The 24288-nt window shown below is 39.4% G+C and overlaps 1 protein-coding gene across 1 annotated transcript; it reads right to left on the bottom strand.

The window, feature by feature from the left end:
• Nucleotides 1-1493: 1493 nt before the first annotated feature.
• Nucleotides 1494-24015, bottom strand: LOC117259233 (arf-GAP with coiled-coil, ANK repeat and PH domain-containing protein 2). Its single transcript, XM_078167375.1, has 22 exons — nt 23642-24015; nt 23504-23561; nt 20910-21029; nt 20666-20719; nt 18595-18653; nt 16651-16834; nt 16469-16513; nt 16102-16197; nt 15929-16003; nt 15482-15585; nt 14789-14840; nt 14369-14469; nt 14087-14198; nt 13700-13893; nt 11756-11825; nt 11560-11654; nt 10739-10815; nt 10332-10486; nt 8704-8813; nt 8508-8618; nt 8132-8193; nt 1494-8035 (listed from the first exon to the last, which is right to left on the bottom strand). The coding sequence occupies exons 1-22, from the start codon at nt 23692-23694 to the stop codon at nt 7839-7841; spliced, it is 2184 nt and encodes a 727-aa protein (XP_078023501.1). The 5' UTR covers nt 23695-24015; the 3' UTR covers nt 1494-7838.
• Nucleotides 24016-24288: the final 273 nt, after the last annotated feature.

Raw genomic sequence — 24288 nt, 5'->3', positions numbered from 1 at the left:
GTATGTCATAAAAAAGTCATAGTATAGTATGTCATAAAAGTCATAGTATAGTATGCCATAAAAAAGTTATAGTATAGTATGTCATAAAAAGTGATAGATGAGCATGCTATAAAAAGTCATACTATTGCATGTCATAAAACAGTCATAGTATAGTATGTCATAAAACAGTCATAGAATAGTATGTCATAAAACAGTCATAGTATAGTATGTCATAAAAAGTCATAGTATAGTATGTCATTAAAAAGGTCATAGTATAGTATGTCATAAAACAGTCATAGTATGTCATAAAAAAGTCATAGTATAGTATGTCATAAAACAGTCATAGTATAGTATGTCATTAAAAAAGTCATAGTATAGTATGTCATAAAACAGTCATAGTATAGTATGTCATAAAACAGTCATAGTATAGTATGTCATTAAAAAAGTCATAGTATAGTATGTCATAAAACAGTCATAGTATAGTATGTCATAAAAAAGTCATAGAATAGTATGTCATAAAAAAGTCATAGTATAGTATGTCATAAAACAGTCATAGTATAGTATGTCATTAAAAAAGTCATAGTATAGTATGTCATAAAACAGTCATAGTATAGTATGTCATAAAAAAGTCATAGAATAGTATGTCATAAAAAAGTCATAGAATAGTATGTCATAAAAAAGTCATAATATAGTATGTCATAAAAAAGTCATAGTATAGTATGTCATAAAAGTCATAGTATAGTATGTCATAAAAAAGTCATAGTATAGTATGTCATAAAAGTCATAGTATAGTATGCCATAAAAAGTCATAGTATAGTATGCCATAAAAAAGTTATAGTATAGTATGTCATAAAAAGTGATAGATGAGCATGCTATAAAAAGTCATACTATTGCATGTCATAAAAAAGTCATAGTATAGTATGTCATAAAACAGTCATAGTATAGTATGTCATAAAAAGTGATAGATGAGCATGCTATAAAAAGTCATACTATTGCATGTCATAAAAAAGTCATAGTATAGTATGCCATAAAAAAGTCATAGTATAGTATGCCATAAAAAGTGATAGATGAGTATGCTATAAAAAGTCATACTATTGCATGTCATAAAAAAGTCATAGTATAGTGTGTCATAAGAAGTCATAGAATGTCATCAAAAAACATGAAAAGAAGTCATTGAATAGTAGTCAGTGGTATTGTCATCAAAAATTAAAAAAAAAAAAAAAAAAAAAGAAAGAAAAAGAAGTCATAGCACAGTATGTCGACAACAACCATGAAAAAACCTCATAGTGTAGTATGTCGTCAAAAAGCATGTAAAAACATCATGGTATAGTATGTCATCAAAAATCGCACAAAAAAAGCCATAGTATAGTATGTCATCAAGAATCTGGTAATTTTCCTGGAATTGAATTAAACCATTATCATTACTTAATACATAACAAAAATTATATTAAAAAAAGGAATATTAGCAAATGTGGCTGACAAAAAGCTAATACAAATAAATACAGTACATGGGCTTTAGCATTTAAATCCCTTTATTTCAATCCATATTCATTTCATGTTTAATTAGTTAATTAGTCAGATTAAGGGTGTTTTGAAAACCAAGAATGCATTAAGAACAGTATCACTGGGTGGTCCTGTAAGATAAATGAAAGAACAATCATAATAACTTCACCACTGCCTAAAGGTGCCTACAGAGACTGAACCCTGAAGAAAGCAACAGACAGTCATCTTCACGTATTAACGAGTTTTTATTAAGCAGTAGCATCACATTAGTAACAGTCTGGAATGAAATGTTGAAAATCCCCCCTGAAGCAGAATAAAACACGTCATATTGCTCCTCCATCATATTTTTAAATGATGCAGTGAAGTTTTTTCAGCAGGTCTGAGGCTTTAAAAATGAATATTTCCTAATAAATCAGTAAAAACCTGATGTTCTGTAACAGCAGTTGTGTTCTGCTTCAGGGATGGACTCTGTCTTTACACTCTCTTGGTCCACATCAGCCTTCATTCATAAAAACAAAAATATTTCAACCTGGTTTCACCCAAAGACACAGCAAACTGAAATGAGACATTTGAAACACGTTGATAAAGTGTCTAAAGAAACAGATAAATGTAGCTCTGCAGCAGCTACATATTAAATCCCTTTATGAACACAAATGTGAAAAGAAACAAACAGATGGAAGCAAAACATCAAATAAAACTTCAGTCAAATGTTCAGCTCCACAGAGTGAAGGACGGGTTGTGAGGTTGAATCCTGACCTAGAAAATGTGGTGACATCTTGGAGTAAACTCTGCCAGAAGGCACTTTATACCAATGGTTCCCAACTGGTCCAGATTTTTCCTTAGTGATTAGTTCAAGGTCCACATGGTTTAATATATTCATTCATACTTGCATTTGGCCATGTCCTCGAGCTAGTTTGCTGTCTCTGTTAAGTAGCTGTTCATTATCCACTCAGCAGTTTTTCATGAAATCAAACCCAGTTTTTGATTCTATTTATGGGCTGCATTTTTTCAGCAATAGCCATTTAATGGATTTATAAAATCACAAAATCAAATCAACTTTATTTATGTATTGCGTTAAATTATAGACCAAATCCCCTTGACGTCACACAATAACAACAATCACTTCGGGGCAGAAAACTGGCAGTTGAGTTCAGACGCAAAGACGTGAAATTCGCAAAATTGTTGATTGCTGTTGTCAACATTTACAGAAGGGGTGGGAATCACCAGAGGAACCACGATACAATATTATCACAATACTTAAGTCATGATGCGGTATTATTGCAATATATGTTGCGATATGCTGAGTATTGTGATAAAATATATTGCGATTATCTTTTTTTAACTGTAAATTATGTCCCTGAAGGAAAAGTTTGTCAGCGTCTGTTTTCGCTAATAAGATAAAGTTTTCACTGCTCGTCTACAGATATAACCAAGCTAAATATAAGACTTTTTAAGGCCTTTTTAAATACCACTTTATATGAATTTAAATACCAAACCTGCAACAGAAATACACATTAAATATACATATATTTATGTGTATGTGTGTGTGAGACACATATATAAGTACTATTTCACACACACAACACACTGATGTAAGTTCAAAATGAACACTACTGTAGACACCCTGTTTCAGTCTGTCCATCTCACTTAAGCCATTTTCTGCAGCAGTAAAACGTATCTAGTGGACTGAAAAAGCAATTGATTTTATTATTCTAGTAGTTACCTACCTTAAGTTTAATTTGAATTTTAATATCATTAATCCATATAATAAAAAAAAAGATACTTGGCAATGTGTGACCATATGATATTGCCTCACAAAAATATTATGAAATATTCTGTGTTGTCCTGTTATCATCTTTGATAAACCAAATCTACCTGCATGAAAGCTTAACAATGCACTGCTGTGGACAGAAATGTATTTCAGACACCTAAAAAAACCAGTCAATATTAGCGTAAGGGTACGCTGCATTTGAGTATTTGCTCTGCCTCACCTTACACACTAACAGATCAGTTTTGGGTAGACCAGCAACTTTGTGTTCTGCCAAGTAAAATGACTGTTTTTGTCAATGGAGTCTGGTGGCTTTGAGATCACAGCTTCAGTTCCCCCCAGAAACTCAGTCTATTACACCGTCCTACTGTTTGTGTCCAAGCTAAAAGCAATCTTTAAGAATGGCAGACTCCACCACAAGCAATGAAAACTGCAATAAAGAGAGATAATCATTCATTAAATTATATTAAAAAAATAAATAAATAAAAAATAGTAATAATAATAATAATGCATTAAATTGCTGTGGCTGAAAAAAGCAGGGTTTGATTTCATTTAACTATTAGAGGATTATAACTTTTGATCATACTGTACTTCTGGATTTCTGGGATGTTTCCAGAGCTTTCAACACAGTGTACTTCAGTTTTTTCTTTGTACTGTTGTTAACAACAACATGAACAGATATATCTGACATAATTTTAAGTCACAGTGAAACAGTTAGAGCATCTTTTCTTGGAATAACAAGAGGATTTAAATTAAACGTGTGCTGCTCATTAAATACAGACGGAAGGGACTTTAACTGATGGAAACTATTCATATTCTTAAATAACATTTTAGGGGCGTAGATTCATGTAACCACACCAACATGATGGAGGCTGAACAGGTGACCAACTCCCTTTGTGACATCATCACAGCACTGTAAACAGGTAAGGGCTTGTTTAAACTCCCTTTACATACAAAAATACATACGTTCATTTCAAACGTTGAGACCGTTACTGCTCTCATACCCCCATGCCACATCCACTAGCTGGCACTGGAGGGTCAAAAGTTTCTGACAACAACAAACATGGCGATGGTGGAGGAGGTCCTGATAATGTAACTTTTAACCGAGGCAGTGTCGTAGATGGCTGTGGTTTATGAGGCCATTAAATACATTGGGAAGTATGGACGAAGAACTATTTTTACAGTATTAATGATTCAGTCCTTTACGCCATTTTTAAAATGTCTTCGTTGAGTCCAATGGTCCTATCTTGTTGAAGTACGCTAAAATGCCCCCATGATCTCTAATGATACTGCTCAGTTTTGTCTATACCCGTAAGCTTTCAGAAAACGTGCACAAATACAGAGAATGTAGAGTATAGAGAGAGTGGTCCGTCCGTGTCCGTATCTAACACTGAGCATAAATCAGCTTTATGGTGTCTCTGGCGCTCTGACAGTAACTGGATTCAAATAAGGCTTCTTCATTTTCTTGCAAACAGCAAGACAAAGTCAGGAAGTGTTAGCCTAGCTTAGCATAAAGACTGGAAGTGACAAACTATATTTTTGGTTATGAACAGAAATGTAACAAGACTCAGGGCTTGTTCAGACTGCCAGCAACAGTTGTTGTTTTTTTGTCATTTCAAGATTGAGTTAAGAAAGTCTGGTAGTGCAGTGTTTCCCACAGAATTTGAGTTTGTGTGGCGGTAGCTGACAACTGGGTTGTAGTAGTATGGTATTATGACATGCAATATTGAAAAACTTTTTTTCCCTTTAAAATGTGTGTGTTCCTTCTCTAAATTCAGATGTTTTTATGGGTCCGTGCAGACGGAGCTCTTTTTCCCCCTTAGCAGTACTTTGTGAATCGCGGTGTGGATAATTGATCTGTTTATCAATTCAGAGCTGATCAGATCAGATCGAGAGGAGCGGCTGCTGCAGAGGCAAGTTAGAACCAGTTAAGACCCAGTAGAATAAACGTTAAAGTTTCACTTTCAATGCACCTGACGTTCTGCTGCTCCATCTGTGTAAAAGTACACTCTGCGCTCAGACAGTGTAGTGCTATAAATAACTCAACAGTATATATATCAACAGCACTCCTAACTAACAGTCCAGCTCCAAAAACAGACAATCTATTTGTGGGAGCAGATGTTTTGATCATTGCGGGCTGCCACAAATAAACAAATGTGTAAAGAAACCCATACGAGGTTTGAAATGTAATTCAAATAAAATTTCTACAGCTGTGTCTCAGTCCAGATGTATTTTGCGTCATTCTTAACTAGGGCCGCCCCCTAAAAGATTGGATTAATTAGTCAGAGTCACTCAGTGTGCTGTTTACTTTTGGGAATGTTTCAGTCCCCAGATTTAGCTGCAGAGTGAGCGTTCCTTGCTTTCAGTGGACCTAGACTAGGCTGAGTCTGAGTCAGACGGAGGGAGCTGCCTGGAGGAAGAGAGACTTTGACCGATCAGACTCTGAGATAACTTTTTCTTTTTCTTTCTGATCAGAAGTGGTGAATTTACAGCTCACAGCAACCTAACACAACACAGTCTCTGGTCTATATTTGAGGTATACCATGGTATAGAATTTGACGGTTATCATACTGTATGCATTTGCTTATCTACAGTATTAAAAAAATGCAACTGGATGTAGAATCTCCCCATGCTTCCATTTTAAAAAATTGTTGCAAGTTTTAATTATAGAAATAAAAAGTCTTATAACTAAAAAAGCCCTACTATTCTCATTACTTTAAAGGTCATTGTAACTGACAGAACTAATGGTTCTGTAAAACTGGGATATTTTCTGAGATGGTTCCTGCACCGCTGCCACCCTACTGGTGTCACATTTCGATTCACATAAACGGAGTTAGTGCACATTAGCCTGGAGAGCTAACTTAACCTGTTTACGTCACCGTCACCCTGAACGTCCTGCTGAACATTTCAGACTCTCAAACTCTATCATCTGGAACAGCCATAAACAGCTCAAATCCTAGGCATTTGTTCAGTGTTCAGTCTAAGTAGTCTTTGCTTCCAGTTGGCTGGCCTCCGTCTTTACAGAACTGACTGAACTGACAATGGCGCTAGATGAAAAGTCAACAATGGACTAAGCAACAATCTAGAAAACAACCAGTCAGCTGGTTTTGACTCTTTGTTTACATATTTTGTAAGTTTTCTCTGCCATGTAAAAGAACTTTTTCTATAGACCCTTTTACACTGCATCTTCAAGGCGTGACTTTCATGCTGTAATTCCTCCTCTCTGTGCTGTGTAAAGGGTACAATTGTGGAATGGGGGGACAGAGTGGTCTCGCCTTTAAGCTGGCATCAGAGGTAGTAACAGCACCGAAACAATGTCTGTATAAAGACAACAGCCAGCAGGACGGGATCGTGGGTGGCCTGGGTGGGGTGTTTTGATGATGTGTTATGCGTGCGGCCCACCACGGGGAATTTAAAAAGCAGCTGATAGCAGTTAGCAGCTAACTCTAAGAAGAACAGCGGCCGGAAATGCCCGAAAATTGGGAAAAAAGGAGGTCCAGCAGCTCCTCACCCTCCGAGCAAAGGATGAGATCAGCTGCCATATAACAGGGAAGGTAAATTATGTCCTTGCCATGTTACGCCACTCTTATTGTTTACAAAGCACTGCCGACACGTATGTTATATGAGCTACAACTAGAGACCAATGCTGTTGTGGTACTTGTCATGCCCGTCATGCCGGTAAGCTGTCTAAAATCACATACTGGAGTGGCATGATGCCACTGTTGTTTGGTTCTGTGTCAAAAAACGAAGGTGCTGTGATAAAGGGACTTCGTAGCGGCTCTATAGCACGATCTCTAAAAAGAGCTTATAATAAAACCTAAATGAGCTGCCGGTACAAGAACAGGATAAATGGTGCACTGAAACTACCAACAACATTGAACACACTGCATTTTGTTTTCCACAGATACTTGAGTTGTTCCTCAGTCTTCCATTTCCTCTACTGGGGATAACTGGGGATAGCTACCAATAGCTACTAGGGGAAAACATAAGCAATATCCTCTTCCTGTTTTGGTTGCTGAGTGTTTGATGCACTTTCTTTGTGTCATAAATGGAGCCTTCATGTTCCAGGGAGATGGTACTCTGTGGCAAACAGAGCTGCATGATAAAACGAGGCTTACAGTGAACCAACCTAAATGCCGATGATCTCATTATCCTACAGCATTGTGCACACAATATTTACGTCATAATAAGTTAAAGAAAAACACTTGTCTGCTTCTACGTGAGTATGTGAGTATTAAGTCAATGTGACTATTTGACCAAACGATCTACACAGAAAATAATTTGCAGATTAACTGATGATGAAATTAAGTTTCTCCTCCGTCATTGTGAATACTAGTAACACTTTTTCCAACTGCAGTAACCGTACATAAAGTATACTTTCAATGTTACTGTAAAGAGTATACTCCACTATATTATCATATCTGCTATGTTTTAGAACATTTTATAGACATTGTTTACATGAAGCAGTCAGTCAACTCTTTTACAGGTTAAAATTAACGCTTCTCCATCCAAACTGTTACCGTGGTAACCCAGTGGTCATGGAGTGGAGAGGGTCTGCAGTCCGAGAGGCTCCCATTCTCAGTTTCTGTCATTCTGTCCTCTTCTCAACACTGTGTTGGCTATTCACCATTTCTCCTCCTCCTGCACCTCCCTCCACCCCCTCCTCCTCTTCCTCCTCCTCTTCCTCGCCTCCGCGGCTGAACTGCCGTCTGCTGAGCCTCTCTGGGTCATGTGACGCCATGTCGCTGAAGTCACGGAAGATGTCCTGAAACGTCTGGTCGTCTCCTGAGGAAAGATTTACGGTCAGTGTGCTTCTGTGTACAGACTGTACATACAGTGTATATTAGAGCGTGTGTTTTTTCATGTTGACTGTCTACTCACCCACAGCTCCAAAGACTCCTTCTGAATCTCTCATCTCTTCGTTCATCCTGGCCATCCGCAGTCTGAAACATTTAAATCAACATGTAAGTCGTAGGCTAGTGTTTGGTAGCCTACCTGTACTAAAAGTTAACTCATCAGTGAAGAAGCTCACGACACAAGTGGACAGTAGGGTTCTTGTTCTGGACCGTGTATAACGTATACAAGGTACAGGACCCAAAATGCAACAAAGGCGTGGCCATGTAGCATGGCTAGCTGTTTCCTCCTGCTTCCAGTCTTTATGCTAAGCTAGGCTAACTACATCCTGACTCAATATGAACTGAAGCTTCCACAACCATATTAAACACTCTTTGCATATTAATATAAAGCAATCACTCACAGTGTGACGATGTCAGCATGGGCTGTTTCTACGGCGATGGCCAATGGGTCCTGTCCCCTCTCGTCTACAGCATACTGATTGGCTCCTCTCTTCAGCAGCAAACACACCTGTCTACACACAGCCAAGGAAAATCAGAGGAGTTTATTCCAGTTCATTTAAACAGGGTCAGTGTGTGGCTGTGTGTGTTTGTGATTACCCTGTGTGTCCAGCGGTGGCAGCAGCATGCAGTGCTCCCTGTCCTCTCTGGTCTCGGTGGTTGACGTTTGCTCCGTTCAGCAGCAGGAACTCACAAGCTAACAGTGACCCCTGCAGACAGCACAGAAATAGAAATACAACCAACAGGCACAGGTGAAGACTTGAAGTGCTCTTTTACTCCCCGGAAGAAAATGTTGTTTCTGCAAAGCACAAATATGTCACATTTATACATTTCATATGTATCATATCAACATTTCTAAAGTGACATAGTATATCAGCTGACTTTGTCATTGGGAGGAGGAGGGGAATGTGGATGGTGTGTCACCTAGGTAAGACGACTGCCAAGCTGCAGACCACTGTTCAAGATCAACAGCTAATACAACTGGTTGATCTTTTAGCAACCTTTCGTCGTTTTTCCAGCAGCTTTTTAGGGACCAAACGTGGGTGTTTGGTGGCAAACGTTTCTAGTGGGGATAGTGGCACGAAAAGCAGCTGTTTGTTTTTTACTGAGACACAGCTGCTCTTCTAGCGGCAGTTGTAGCAACAAACCTGGTATAAGGCCAAAACATGATCTTTATAACCACACATTAACCACAGAGTGGTTGAAACTTGATGAAATGTAAAGTATCAACATATCTGCTACATAATAATGTCCAAAGGTAATGTATCCTTGATTTGCAGAAACAGTGCTAGCATTTCTTCTGGCAATTGGGTTGCTTTACCTGAGGCTTCACATCAGCTGGACTTTTAGGAACATTGCAAGTGTTATTCTCCTACCTCTTAAGCTAAATGAAGAGGATCCAAGAGGATCAGCTAGAAAAGTAATCGCTATGCTAAAAATGGGGCTGTTTTTCTGACTTTTTAGAGATGATCTTATAGAATATGATGCACTGCTGTAGATTAAACTACTCAACAGTATATAAGGGAGTAAAAATGAGCATAACCTTAAAAAATTTAATACATTTTGCTGATTCATTCAGACCTCTTTCGACAGCGCTGTAAAATTTATTCTCAAGCTAACATGCTTATAAAGAAGTTTTCTATGTGCTCTGACTCTGTGAAGTGTTCCCTGTTCAGAACCTACATCACACCGTTATACACTGCTCAATTGTGGTCTAACTATAAGAAAAAGAGTATGCAGAGGCTTAGGTAGCATAGAATGATGCAATGAGGTTGCTGCTTTGTGTCCCTAGGTGGCATAGTGCCAGTCAGTTGTTCGTGTCCGCTAGAGTGGCAACCTGTGAGGCACTCTTAAGACAGCTGATGTTTAGTTTTATGTGCCGCTTGGACAAGTCAGGGAACCACATAATTGAAGCCATAGTCAGCCCCCTGAAAAGCTGCTATAGATTCACTTCTAGGCTGAGACGGCATTGGTGCAATAGCTTGTATATTTTATAATATACACAATTTTTTGTATTTCCTTTTTTATACTATTTATACTGTATGTTGTGTTATATGGACCTGTGTCTGCAATAAAGCTTTATTATTATTATTATTATTATTATTATTATTATTATTATTATTATCATTTATTTTACTTAAGTACAGTTTTGAATGCACGACTTTTACTTGTAGCAGAGTTTTGTTACAATTGCATCATTATATTTTGTGTTCATGGCGCCTCCTCACCCCGACAGCAGTTCCTATTAGAGCTGTGTGTCCCCCTTTCTCAGCGATACTCCCGTTGACCTCTGCCCCCTGTGCCAATGCTGCTGCCATGGCAATCAGGTCTCCGGCCAGCGCAGCCCGATACAGACGCAGCCCGGCCTCGCCTTTTCCACCATCTGAAAAAGACAACACCAATAAAAGCTAATATTTAAAACCTGTTTATGTGTATGAAATCAGGGTGCGAAATTGTCTTTGTTTGGGAGAACTCTAGCTGGAGAAATAATAATAGTTAGTATTATAATTATAATAATAATAATAATAGTATATATAGATAATAATAGTCTGAACCAAACTTCATGGCAAACTCCCAAATGGTTGTTGAGACATTTCGGTCTTTTTAAATAACTTCACTTTTCTGTTAGACTTACGAGCTCCAGCTGAGCTGCTGCTCTGCACAAATCTCTTCTCCACATATTTCTCTTTGATCCATGTCTCTTTCTCTGTCCTGGAGGAACGGAAAAAAAAGAAATTTTTTTTTTTTATGTTTAGTTTTCTTACTTATCAGCAGCCAAAAACACCCTGTGTTATTATTTTTAGATTGACAGAAAACCAGGCTAAAGTTAAGCATTTCTGAAGCTGTAAATAACACCTGACACTTAAAACAGTATAACAGGGCCCAAGTCTCTGACTTAAAGGGCAACTCTGGTATTTTTCAACCTGGACCCTTTTCCCTCCGTTTTTGTGTCTAACTGACTCACAAAAGCCATCCTAGTTTTTCTTTCTACTGTTCTAATAATCACCAACTCTGCATTGGTTAAAATAAACCCTTAATTCACCCAGTTAGATGTGAAAACATGATGCCTCTATACACGCTAAAATTACAATTTATTTAAATGGAGTCTGGTGTATTTGGCGATGGCAATTTCAGGGCTGTTTATGGTTAAACAAAAAGGATTTTACTCTTTAACAAAATGGTTTATCTCTGTAGGGATCCTTTCCATAATGTTGTCAGACACTTTAAACAATCGAAGCCTGTCAGTGACAAAAAACTGACAGTGTATAATTGCTTTGAGTGATTACATTGCAGACTGTTTCGCTACTGGCTACAGCCTTCCAGTTTCAAAAACTGTTGTTCCCAGTGGTCACTTAGACAAAAAAACATGTGAAAATGGGTTCCAGGTTGAAAAATACCAGTTACCCTTTAATGTCTCACTAACGAGATACAAAAATCAATTAGAAGTGATTTTACCGCGGGCTGTTGGCGCTGGGTTTGATCCGCCCTTCCTCTGAACATCGCGCCTCATAGATCCGGTTCATGACATCATTTCCCAGAACACAGAGCAGCTACAGGTGAAGAAGAAGAAGAAGAGTTTGGTGTCAATATACACCATCAGAGAGGGTAAAGATCTCGAGTATACAATGGGAGAGTTTTGGGTTGCCATTACCTTCAGCTGTTCAGCCTCCCATGAGTCCAGAGTGAGAGATCTCACCTTAGACAGGTGGACACCCAGGCTCCTGGAAACATCATGACATCATATATATTTGTTAGATTCATGTTGTTAAGTCACATCACATGAATAATATCATACAGTGTCATGGGTACTGATACTTGGTTACCAAGTTGATGCCAAAATTCTGTAAGCATGGCAGTACTAGTTTTTCTCTTGTACTGTAGGGAGCAGGGATGCAATTCTTCAGGACCTGACATGGCAACATATACATGTACACCTACAAGTGTTCTAGTCTGCAGTTAAATGCCTAAGGAAGAACAACAAAAACATGTGGAACATGGTAACAAGCTGCACCGACAGCTCCACCTCAACTCGTCAAAAACTTAAGTGTATTTTCTGAGACCAGCGTCATTTTGTTAATTCTCTGTGTATTTACACTCTGCTACAAACACCAGCAGCATGATGAGGTGCTGAGAGTCTATTCAGTACTATGCGCTGCATGTTTGGTGTTTTTTTTTCTGAAAAATGTTGGTAAACACTGATTTCATCATCAGGGTTCCCACACATTTTCACTGACAGAATTTTCAAGGACTCTTAATAAAATTTTCATTTCATAAAAGCTTGCACTTCACTGTGTCTGCTGCACTTGTCGGACTGTACTTTTTTACACACACACATGCAGGAGAGTCTCACTTCCTGTAACAAACGCCACCACACTATGTCACATATACATGTAACGTCTAAAAGCAGAAGGCTTGGCTGGTAAAAGTCATGAAAAATGAGAACTGTTTTTTTTCCAGCCGTATCAAGCATCAAATAAGTTGTTTGATTTAATCTGCCTTACTTGACATTCCAGGCCTTTGAAATTCCAACACTTTTCCAGGTTTTCCATGAGCGTGGGAACCCTAAATCATTTTATCAAGCCGACCAATCATAGCCAAGGAGAGGCAGGACAAATACTACATAGACCAACCATCACATATTACATGGACAAGTCCTGAACAACTACGACAATGGAGGAGAAATGTTTATTTACTGTGGGCTGTATATTAAAATATGTTTCCTCGCCCACAAAATCTGATGAACCCACATAGACTAGTACTTTGTGTTGGAGGCGGATCATCAGGGATCAATAATACAATTTAAATTATATATAAATCTTGTTAATAAAGGAGTGTTTGTTTAAGTATATGGGATTTATTAGGCTTTCCCACACATTAATTTCTTTGTGGTGACCCGTAACAATGAAAACATCTGCCGCCATGTTTTGATTTTCTATTTTTTGAAATCTACTATTCATTTGGAGCGCTGTCAGAATATATATATATATATATATATATATATATATATATATATATATATATATATATCGTTTAGTTATTGACTGCTTCACAATCTTACGGCACAGAGCATACTCTAGGCACGGATAAAGCAGCAAAACTTCAGGCGCAGTCGAAGTGAAACCTAACCATTTATGCACTGGGTGTTAAAGTCTGATAGGATTGACTGAGTTTTCGAACCACGGTTGTTGAGGACAGCCCCATGTTAACCAGCCTCTGCATTAGTATGGTGACATGCCTGTCAAACAGTAAAGTGTACTGAATAAAATATGTACTTTCTACAGTAAAAAACAGTGGTTCCCAAATGATCGGCCGCGGTCTGAAGGTGGGTCGTGGGTCCATTCTGAATAGACCACAAAATGACTTGAAAACGTGTCAAGTTTGTAAAAAACACACTTTATTTTTGTTCCATTTCCTGCTGTAGAGTGAATAACTAGCTCAATGACATGGCTGAACTCTAATAAGATACTGAATGCATTAAACCGTGTAGACCCTGAACTAACGACTAGGGAGAAATCTGGTCCCTGTGGCTGGACCAGTTGGGAACCACTGGTATAAAATATAATATAATATTGTGATGTCGAGCAGCTCCTGTTACCTGTGTATGCCAGAGCACTCAATGCACATGGTAATTCCCAAGTTGATGGAGGCCCAGCGAGGATCCTCCTCGCCGCAGTCGCAACACCGCAGGTTCCCAGGGCCACTGAGGGCCATGCTCAGCGCTGGCGGCCTCTGAGCAGGGGGCCCCGGGGAGGCGTCCCCACCACACAGGAGAGGGGGGAGCTCTTTAGGCTGTGCACAGGCAGGGATAAAGTCTGTATGTTACAATAATAACAGTGCTGCACTTAGATGTACTTTACTAGAGTATTTTCTTTTCATGCTACTTTTTACCACACTACATTTATCTGACAGCTTTACTTAATTGACAGATTTAGATTTCTACATTAGAACATATTAAAAGTTTATAATAGGTTATAAAACCTGCCTGTGTGATATGAACGTCTGCTCTCTCCCTGTAGGCGAGGTCGATACTGCCCTGCAGAGCGCTGAGCCAGGCCTGCTTCAGCTGCTCCGAGTCTGCCTGCAGAGCACAGCATCTGACAAGAAAAATAAAACTATATGTTTGTGTTTTTTAAAGATCTACGTCTTCAGTAAAACCAAAGCGCTTGTAGCTGAGAGCCACAGGACATGAGATTTGTTGATGAAAACTAACAGTAACAGAATAACAGCCCACTGATTCTTCATTGTGAACGTGTGACAGTCTTACTTCTGAACAGAGAGCAGCTCGAAGCAGAAACGTCGGTCGATGTGCTCCAGTGATTTGACAGCACACAGTCTGAGGTCCTCAAACAGAACCACGGCTTCCTCCTGCAACACGAACACAAAACACAATGTTACTCCTTCTGTTCGTTCATCATGTTCTTTAATTTATTTGTTTTATTTCAGCACCAAAATAACATCATGTAGCACTTTCATCTCCTCTGTGCGTTTTCCAGGTTAAACTAATTATATAAGTCTGAGGTTTTGTTAATATTCTCTGAAAAAAAGCTGCAGTCAATCAATAACAATACACTATAACACTTTGTAAAGATGCAAAAATATAAACTCAGTATTTCTAACCCAAACTGAGACCTGCCAAAACGTGCCGAGACCTGCCACATCACTTTGAATAAATGAGCAGTTGTACCTTGTGTGACTTCCTGTAAATGAGTTGATTGTCTCTGATGAAAAACCAGCACCTGAAATGAGTTTGAATATTAGAATAAAGTTTAGTCCTATTATGAATGATATAAGACCTTAACAAACACATACACACAGATTAAATACACACTTTTTAAGGTCCAGTGTGTCGGGTTAAGGGGGATATGTTTTTAAGTATGTTTTCTTTAGTCTATAATCACCAGAAAATAAGGAATCGTGTTTTCATTAGAATGAGCCATTTATATCTACATGGGGAGCAGGTCCTCGTCTATGGAGATCGCCATGTTGCACCACTGTGTTTCTACAGTAGCCCAGGATGGACAAACCAAACACTGGCTCTAGATAGGCTCATTCACAGTTTCTCATCAGCCACTGTAATTACAGGCCTCTCCAGTGAGCGTTGGATCACTTTTTGTGTAACTTATTTATGCATTGGTTTTACTGGTTTAAATTAACTGGACCATTTGTTTTGGAGAGGAAAAGACATCTGCAGATAATTCAGCTCCCGGTAAAAACCTCCTGAACAACAAAAACTGTGGGAATTCTAACCAGGAGAAGTTTCAACTGGTTGCAATCTGCAATCCTCACCACTAGACACCACTAAATCCCTCTAAATATTACACTCTGGACCTTTAATTGAAGCTCTCCTTGATCAGCAGAAAAACCAGTAGCATTGTACCTCTTCCAGGTTTTGGATTTCCTCCGGGAGCGTTTGAAGAGGTAACCCTGGATGATGTCATCACTCCCAGGGCAAGGGCTGACCATTGGCTCTCCTGAAGCATCCTGAAAACACACAAAACAACAATTTCAGGTGGCGCTATGCGCAGAACACTTTTGGTTATTGTACGGATTAAACATACAACATGCCAGTGAGTTTAGGTGGATTTTATTACATTTGAGTGGAGCCAGACAAGGTGTTTCCACCTGTTTCCAGTCTTAATGCTAAGCTAAGTAGCCTCACATTCACTGCACAGACATGAGCGTGGTGTAGGGAGACAACAGACAACAACACAAGAGTAAATCTATAATAACTCTCAAAATGAACACTGGCCTATACAATAAAGATAGAGTTATCAGTGGCAGAGATCTTGACAGACAGATGGACCGATAGAGGTGACGTTCTTACTCTCTGCTGCACCAGCAGGTGTCTGTTCTCCAGGTCTTTTCTCTTAACTGCACAGTCTGATGATAACTGCGACAGCTGGATAGAGAAAACAAGCACACAGAGTGAGCTGGATTTCATACGTTTAGGTGATAATTAAGATAAAAGTGAAACAGAAAGGGGTCAGAGGTCAGGACCTGTGTTGCCATGGTTTTCATGGTGGGCTCCAGGTCCCTGAGCAGGTCAAAGCCTTGGTGGAAGAAGGTGAACTGAGCATGGACGAAGGAAAACACCTGACAACAGACAACAATACACACATTTCAAAACAACTCCAACTGTTTATCCAAAACTTTGAGCTCACTATTTTTGAACTTTGGACAGAGCCAGACGAGCTGTTTCCCCTGCTTATGGTCTTGATTCTAAGCTAGGCTAACCACATCCTGACACAAGATTGGTCTCCACATCTCACTCTCACAGAAAGAATACGCTTTGTTCCCAAAATGTTGAACTACTCCTTTAAAACAACAACATACATAAATATGACTGTAAAATTAAACAACTCACTGAGTTTAAGATGTCGATTCTCTGCTGAGTCTTGAAGGTGTTGAGCTGAAAACAATTGAAACGTGTGGAATATTTCATTCTCTGTTGTTCAAACATGGAAATAAAATGTGCGGTGATGTGATATGATGGCAGCTGTGTGTGTGTGTGTGTGTGTGTGTGTGTGTGTGTGTGTGTGTGTGTACCTGCAGACAGTAGTCCAAGGCGAAGTGTTGGTAACATTTGCGTGTGGCAAGCAGCAGGTGACTCGCCCGCTCTGCATCACCAGGTTTGTGGCGAGACACCTGAGCATTCTTGACTGCCGCCGTCTCCAGGTCGTCCCCTATCCGGACAAACTCCCTCCTGGTCTCCAGCAGCTGGGGCAGGAACCTCAGAGACACATCGTTATTGTAATCGTCAACGTCATGATTGTACAGGTGCATGCAAAAGTCTGGGCACCCCTGGTCAAAATCTTTTACAGTTTCAAATTAACAAAAAATGAAAAGGACCTGAAGCAAAAGTTTGGGCACCCTGCATGGTCAGTGCTCAGTAGCACCCCCTTTGGCAGGTATCACAGCTTCTAAACACTTTGTGTATCCAGCTCAGAGTCTTTCAGTTCTTGTTTGGAGGATTTTCACCCGTTCTTCCTGCAAAAGGCTTCTAGCTCTGTGAGATTCTTGGGCCGTCTTCATGCTCTGCTCTTTGAGCTCTATCCACAGATGTTTAATGATGTTTAGGTCGGGGGACTGTGAGGGGCGTGGTCAAACCTTCAGCTGGCTCCTCTTGAGGTCGTCCATTGTGGATCTGGAGGTGTGTTTAGGATCATTGTCCTGTTGTAGAAGCCATCCTCTCTTCATCTGCAGCTTTTTTACAGATGCTGTGACGCTGGAATTTAACTGAATCCATTCTTCCCTCTACCTGTGAAATGTTCCCCGTGCCACTGGCTGCAACACAAGCCCAAAGCATCATCCATCCACCCCCGTGTTTAACAGTTTGTTCTCCAAACATACCTTTGCTCATTGTGTCCAGAAAGTTCTGTTTTACCTTCATCAGTCCACAGGACTTGTTTCCAAAAAGCATCAGGCTTGTTCAGATGTTCCTTTGCAAACTTGTGAGGCTGAATGTTGTGGTGAGGACACAGGAAAGGTTTTCTTCTGATGACTCTTCCATGAAGGTCATATTTGTCCAGGTGTGTCTGCACAGTAGAACAGTGCACCACCACTCCAGAGTCTGAGAAATCTTCCTGCAGGTCTTTTGCAGTCAAACGAGGGTTTTGATTTGCCTTTTTAACAATCCTACGAGCAGCTCTCTCGGGGGGGTTTCTTGGTCTTTCAGACCTCAGCTTGACCTCCACAGTTCCTGTTAACTGCCATTTCTTAATGACATTACTAACTAAGGAAACTAAGGATAGGTAATAGGTAATGGCTGCTGATTGTTGGGACAAGGTTTCAGGAGTCAGAGTATTTATAAAGCTTTAAAATTTACATTACCTGGACATTTACAGAACCCAATGTCTTTGTCAGGCCACAAACATCACCATGCCCTCAGGAAGCCACTAAAGGTCCCTAAAAGCTCGCACTTCCTAAAAAGCTTTTACCCAAATGCTTTAAAGAATTAAAATGTGAATAACCCAGCTATGAGATTTGCGCAATAACGCAACAACTAAAGAGAATATCCTGAATATGTGCAATATTTCGTGACTGTGCAATAATGTATTGTACTTACTCTGCTTTAATAGTTATCTATTGTTTTTATACTCATGTATATCAAGTCTTTAATGTGTCTGCTTGTCTGTGAATTTCTGTATGATCTACTGGAGACACCTAATGTCGTTGTACAGCTGTGCAATGACAATAAGGGCACTGATCACTTGATTGATTATCAGTCTTATAATTAGCCTCTCTTTCTACAAGTGTATTTGTTTCTGTACAGTAGTGTATTTGTTCTTTCTTTTAAATCTATTCTTTCATGCACAGATGGAAAAGTTTGGGTAATTGCGCTGAAAATTGAGCTTCTTTCAATAAAAACAGATCTTAACAAAAAATAAATAAATAAATAAAGCACAACCAGAGGTCCTGATATGTACAAGTAACCGTTGACCATGTCTGAGTGTGTGTGTGTGTGTGTGTGTGTGTGTGTGTTGGACCTACTGTGTACAGAGGTTGCTCAGCTGCTGACTGATGGCTCTCTGAGTCTGATCAAACAACATCTGAGGACAAAAGAAAGACAGAGAAACAATATCATCAGCTGCATCGACCTCATGGATGGATACTGAACAAGCCTAACAGGCTCTGGTCCAGGGGCCTGAGACGACAGGGGCCCCCGGACCAGAGTCTGTTAGACCTGTTTAATTATTATCCGTGAGATTTTCTGAACTGTCCCCAACTCAGACATTTGTCCACAAATATCTTCCATTTGAACTATCAGAGATTTCAGCGGCTTCTTCCATTTCTCTGGAACAAGACGAGCAGCGTTGGGCTGGTTACTCTAAAAATGTAATATATTATTCATTATTCTTTTCAAAAGTGATAAAATTACTTATCACTCTCTGACAACAGTAATTTGTTACACTAGTCCTCATACTACTTTCCATTACACCCCATAAAATTGGTAATTGCACATCTCCCCAAAATTCAGATGTGTGCCCTTGTGTGAATGTCAGGGTAACTGCTGGTAAGTGTGGCTGAAGCTAGATCACTGGCAAATGATTTTTTGTTTTTTAGCATAGGGGCCTACAGTTGCCTGTAATCGTTATATTCCCTAGGCTCAGGGTGAAAGACGGAGAGTCACTCGTGGAGCAACATTTTCTCCACAACATATCTATCTGCAGGTTTCATTAGTTTTTTGTAGCCTGCAGCTGTCCACAAGTTAAATCCAGTTTTGGTTGTTTAACCAGTGAGGCTACACCAGACCTCCACGGTGGGGCGTATGTCCTGGAGTTCCATGGTGTGTTGTCGGTCATAGTAGGTGTTTCAGACCAGTGGTTTGAGGATGTGTTTTCCATTCCACCTGACAATATCAAAGTAAATGTAATATTTCCAGCTGCTAAGGAAAGCGTTTCCATCTTGCAAACTAGCTTGCTGTTTTGAGACGTGCATGCGCAGTGCAACAAATACAAAAATGAGACCGCTGATGTGACGCTGTTTTTTTTTTTCCCCCCAAACCTGTCTGCATTAGTCTTTGTAGCTTAGCGCCACAAAAGGGTGTACGCTTTTTATGAAGACTGATGCACTGTTAATCTTGCAGTCAAGTATTTTATACCCATACTGTGCGTGGTTGTGACCATCACCCACCCTCCCTGGAAACTAGCCGCTGACGCTGTTTTTCAAGTTAGTGGTGACGTGATAACAAACAGTAAAGTTGTAACGAGTTGTTTGGTTTTGGGTAAGGATAGACCGATACATCGGCCAGCCGATATATCGGACCGATATTTGAGTTTTTTACTTGTATCGGCATCGGCCGATACGCGCGTGGGTTCGTGGATTTATTTTTCCCTGGCACTTTTTTCATTTGAAAATATGTGGTTAAGTTGAACAAAGCTGTTGAATCCTACTGTGTACAGTAGTTGTTGTTTTATTTATGCTTCAGCTTAAATATTTGTTTATTTTATAAAGACATTACTGGAAGATTTAAGAGCACTGAACTCTTTTTTTATTTGAATGTATAATAATAATATTCTACTTGTTCTACCTCAACTTTCCATCTTGTTTTAGTATTTTTTACTGTTCAATAAATGTTTCTTATTTTAAACTTGAGACCTGTAATATTTGTTATCATTGTGTCATTTTTTTATGTAAATTGAGGGAGCAAAAGCAGTATCGGCCCCAAATATCGGCTCAAGAAAATCGGCAGTCCATAATCGGTCATCGGCTAAGGGTGATGGAAAAAAATCGGTATCGGCATCGGCCCTAAAAAATCCATATCGGTCTATCCCTAGTTTTGGGGTGACTGTTTTACTGAATTTTTTTTGGTAATTAATTACACTACTTCTTACTGTAAAAAGTAATATTATTACTGCCCCACAATGAAGACAAGTCCTTCCATCCAAACAGGATTGTCACAACCTTGGAGATCACAGATTTCCACATTGAAGTAGAAGGAGGGTCATTCATCCCCGACTCAAAAAATTAGTTGCAGCCCAAACTTACACCATGTTAAAGCAAAGACAGGGATAAAACATTTAATACACAGAAAACAGGATGTGTGTGTGTGTGCACTCACCGTGTGGAAGCTGACCATTTCCTGCAGGCCCTGGTTGAACTGGTTCAGACAGTTCTGACATGGAAGAAAACAGGAAGTCAGTATGAAACACTTCACAGGAGACCGTGAAAACAATAGTGAGATGCCAACCATTTGCCACCAGAACCAACACACTGCCGAGAGGCCTTTTCCACTCTTATACAAACTACTGGTGGATCAGTTTATAACAAAACATCACATTTATTAGCATTAATTAGCTCCATACGGTGATGACGCCGTCCTTCTTGTTGTACGTGGAAAGTTCAGCCAGGCCGGTCAGGAACAGCTGATTGGCTGCACTGTAGGCTTGACCCGCCTCCACCATCTTACTGCACAGCTTCATCACCTGATTGGTCAGAGACAAAGATTACAGACAGATAAGATCTCCTCACAGGTACATAAGTACAGGTATACAACAACAAATGTTGATAAAATAACAAGCTATTGTGTATTGATATATAAACTGTGTCAGCCACAGGGGGGCAGCAGATACACACGAGTCACACCACAGAAGACGTATCTGCAGTAGTGACAGAGACAGTAGTAGTGGTAGTAATAGCAGCAGCTCCATAAGTCATAATAGAAACAGTAGCAAAAGTAGCATTAACAGTTTTGACACTAGTAGTAGTCATAGTGGCAGTAACAGTATCAACAGGTGTAACATTAGCAGTCGCAGCAGCGGCAGTATTAACAGTAACAGTAGAAGTAATAGTGGTGACAGTAGAAGTAACAGTGGTAGTAGCAATATAAACAGTAAAATTAGTCATAACAGAAATAGTAGTAGTAGTAATAGTAAAAGTAAGTGGTAACACAACACGGTAACAGTGTTAACCCAATTCGTATCATTAACAATAGTAACGTAGAAGCCTGGTAGCAATAATACTATTAACAGTGGTAGCAGCAGTAGTTGTAGCAGTGGTAGTATTAACAGTAAAAATAGTAGTAGCTGCAGTAGTAACAGTACTATTATTATTATTATTATTAGTAGTAGTAGTAGTAGTAGTAACAGTAATATAGTAACAGTAGTAGTAGTAGTATTGACAGTAACAGTAACAGCAGTAGCTGCAGTAGTAACGGTAGAAGTAGTTGTAGTAGCAGCCTCAGCAGCAGTATTAACAGTAGAAGAAGTAGCTGCTGTAGTAACAGTAATGAAAGTTGTAGTAGTAGCTACAGCGGCAGCAGTATTAACAGAGTAGTAGTTGTAGTAGTAACAGTAGTAGTAGTAGCAGCAGTATTAACAGTAGGAGTGGAAGCTGCAGCAGTAACAGCAGTGGTAGTAGTGGTAGCAACAAAAACAGTATCAGTACCACTGTAACAGTTGTAGCTACAGTAGTAGTAGTAATAGCTGCAGTAGTAACAGTAGTAGTGGCAGCAGCATAAGCAGTATTAACAGCAGAAGAAGTAGCTGTGGTAATAGCAGTAATGAAAGTAGTAGGATAAGCAGCAGTACTATTAAATGTAACAGTAGCAGCAGTAACAGTAACACAGTATCAGTAGTAGTAATAGTAGTAGTAGTAGTAGTAGTAACAATAACAGTAGTAGTAGTTGTAACAGTAATAGCAGAAGTACCAGCAGCAGTATCAACACTAGTAGTAGCAGCAGTGACAGAAACACAGTTAACAATAGTAACATTCACACAGTAACACATTAACAGTCACACAGTAACACATTAACAATCACACAGTAACACAGTAACAATAGTAACATTCACACAGTAACAATAGTAACATTCACACAGTAACACAGTAACAATAGTAACAGTCACACAGTAACACAGTAACAATAGTAACATTCACACAGTAACACATTAACAGTCACACAGTAACACAGTAACAATAGTAACATTCACACAGTAACAATAGTAACATTCACACAGTAACACATTAACAGTCACACAGTAACACAGTAACAATAGTAACATTCACACAGTAACAATAGTAACATTCACACAGTAACACATTAACATTCACAAAGTAACACATTAACAGTCACACAGTAACACAGTAACACATTAACAGTCACACAGTAACACAGTAACAATAGTAATATTCACACAGTAACAATAGTAACAGTCACACAGTAACACATTAACAGTCACACAGTAACACAGTAACAATAGTAATATTCACACAGTAACAATAGTAACAGTCACACAGTAACACAGTAACAATAGTAACATTCACACAGTAACACAGTAACAGTCACACAGTAACACAGTATGAACAGTAGTAGTAGTGACAGAAGCACAGTAGGAGCAGCAGTAGTATTAACAATAACATTAGTTGTTGTAACAGTGATAGTATCAGTGGCAGCAGCAGTATCTACAGTAGTAGCAGCAGCAGCAGTGACAGTAACACAGTAACAGTTGTAACAGTAACACAGTATCAACAGTAGCAGCAGCAGCAGCAGTATCAACAGTAGTAGTAGTGACAGAAGCACAGTAGGAGCAGCAGTAGTATTAACAATAACATTAGTTGTTGTAACTGATATTATCAGTAGCAGCAGCAGTATGAACAGTAGTAGTAGTGACAAAAGCACAGTAGGAGCAGCAGTAGTATTAACAATAACATTAGCAGTTGTAACAGTGATAGTATCAGCAGCAGCGGCAGTATCAACAGTAGCAGCAGCAGTATCAACAGTAGTAGTAGTAGTGACAGAAGCACAGTAGGAGCAGCAGTAGTATTAACAATAACATTACTAGTTGTAACAGTGATAGTATCAGCAGCAGCGGCAGTATCAACAGTAGTAGCAGCAGTAGTATAAACAATAACAGTAGCAGGCGCAGCAGTGACAGTAACACAGTAACAGTAGTACTTGTACCTTATCCAGTTTTGTCTCGAGCGCAGACACATCCGCCTCAAACAGCTCGAGCTTCAGCCTGAGCAGAATAAATAAAACATCATCAAGTCTTCTGCACATGCGCGGTTTGGAGATGCTCAAGTGTGTATGTGTACTTACCTGAACTCAGGTGAGTCTTTGACACACTCCTCAAAGTCCAGCAGTGTGTCCATGTTGTCTTCTGTTACTGTCACTGAGTCAAACTGTTGATAAAGTTCATTAAACCCTGTTAGCCTACAGTTAGCCGGTTAGCTCCATTCAAAAGCTCCTCTCTCACTCCTCATACTTAACTCCGTCCACAATCTGTGAAAAACCGCCGATAAACTTCTTCCACGAGCCGTATCGATAGTTTCATATATGACAGATCGATCGGGCATCGTGCACGCGCGCCTGACTGTCACGCATGTTGGATAAAAGTGTCATTAAAACCGTGTTAACTGTGTTTTCAGTGTGACAGCTGTCTGTGTGTGCATCCTGCAGCCCGCTGCTGCTGCTGCTGCTGCTCCGCCAAACATCCGGGTGGGTTGGATCAGATCCAGACAGCAGTGGGGAAACAGCGACACATTGCGACCTGGGGTGGTACTGCGACCTTATTTATTTATTTATTTATTTATTTATTTCAGTGTTCGATAATCGCAAGACATAAACAAATACATTTTGAATGAATAATAAATACAAAAATTACTAACATTAATTAAAAGGGGAATCAATACAAAGATGAATAAATAAAGATGCACATTAAAGCAGAAATATTCATTTATGTCATA

The sequence above is a fragment of the Epinephelus lanceolatus genome, chromosome 4 (assembly GCF_041903045.1).
Source record: "Epinephelus lanceolatus isolate andai-2023 chromosome 4, ASM4190304v1, whole genome shotgun sequence".
Lineage (NCBI taxonomy): Eukaryota > Metazoa > Chordata > Actinopteri > Perciformes > Serranidae > Epinephelus > Epinephelus lanceolatus.
Note: the sequence above shows the minus strand (reverse complement) of the source record. Positions and strands in the feature narration are given on the sequence as shown.

Excerpts from the sequence above, each read along its gene's own strand:
- LOC117259233 (XM_078167375.1), bottom strand. The coding sequence starts at position 23,694 with ATGGACACACTGCTGGACTTTGAGGAGTGTGTCAAAGACTCACCTGAG. Across the intron at positions 14,841-15,481 it reads AAATCCAAAACCTGGAAGAG|GTGCTGGTTTTTCATCAGAG; the intron begins GTACAATGCTAC and ends AACTCATTTCAG. Across the intron at positions 11,655-11,755 it reads GGGAGGCTGAACAGCTGAAG|CTGCTCTGTGTTCTGGGAAA; the intron begins GTAATGGCAACC and ends CTTCACCTGTAG.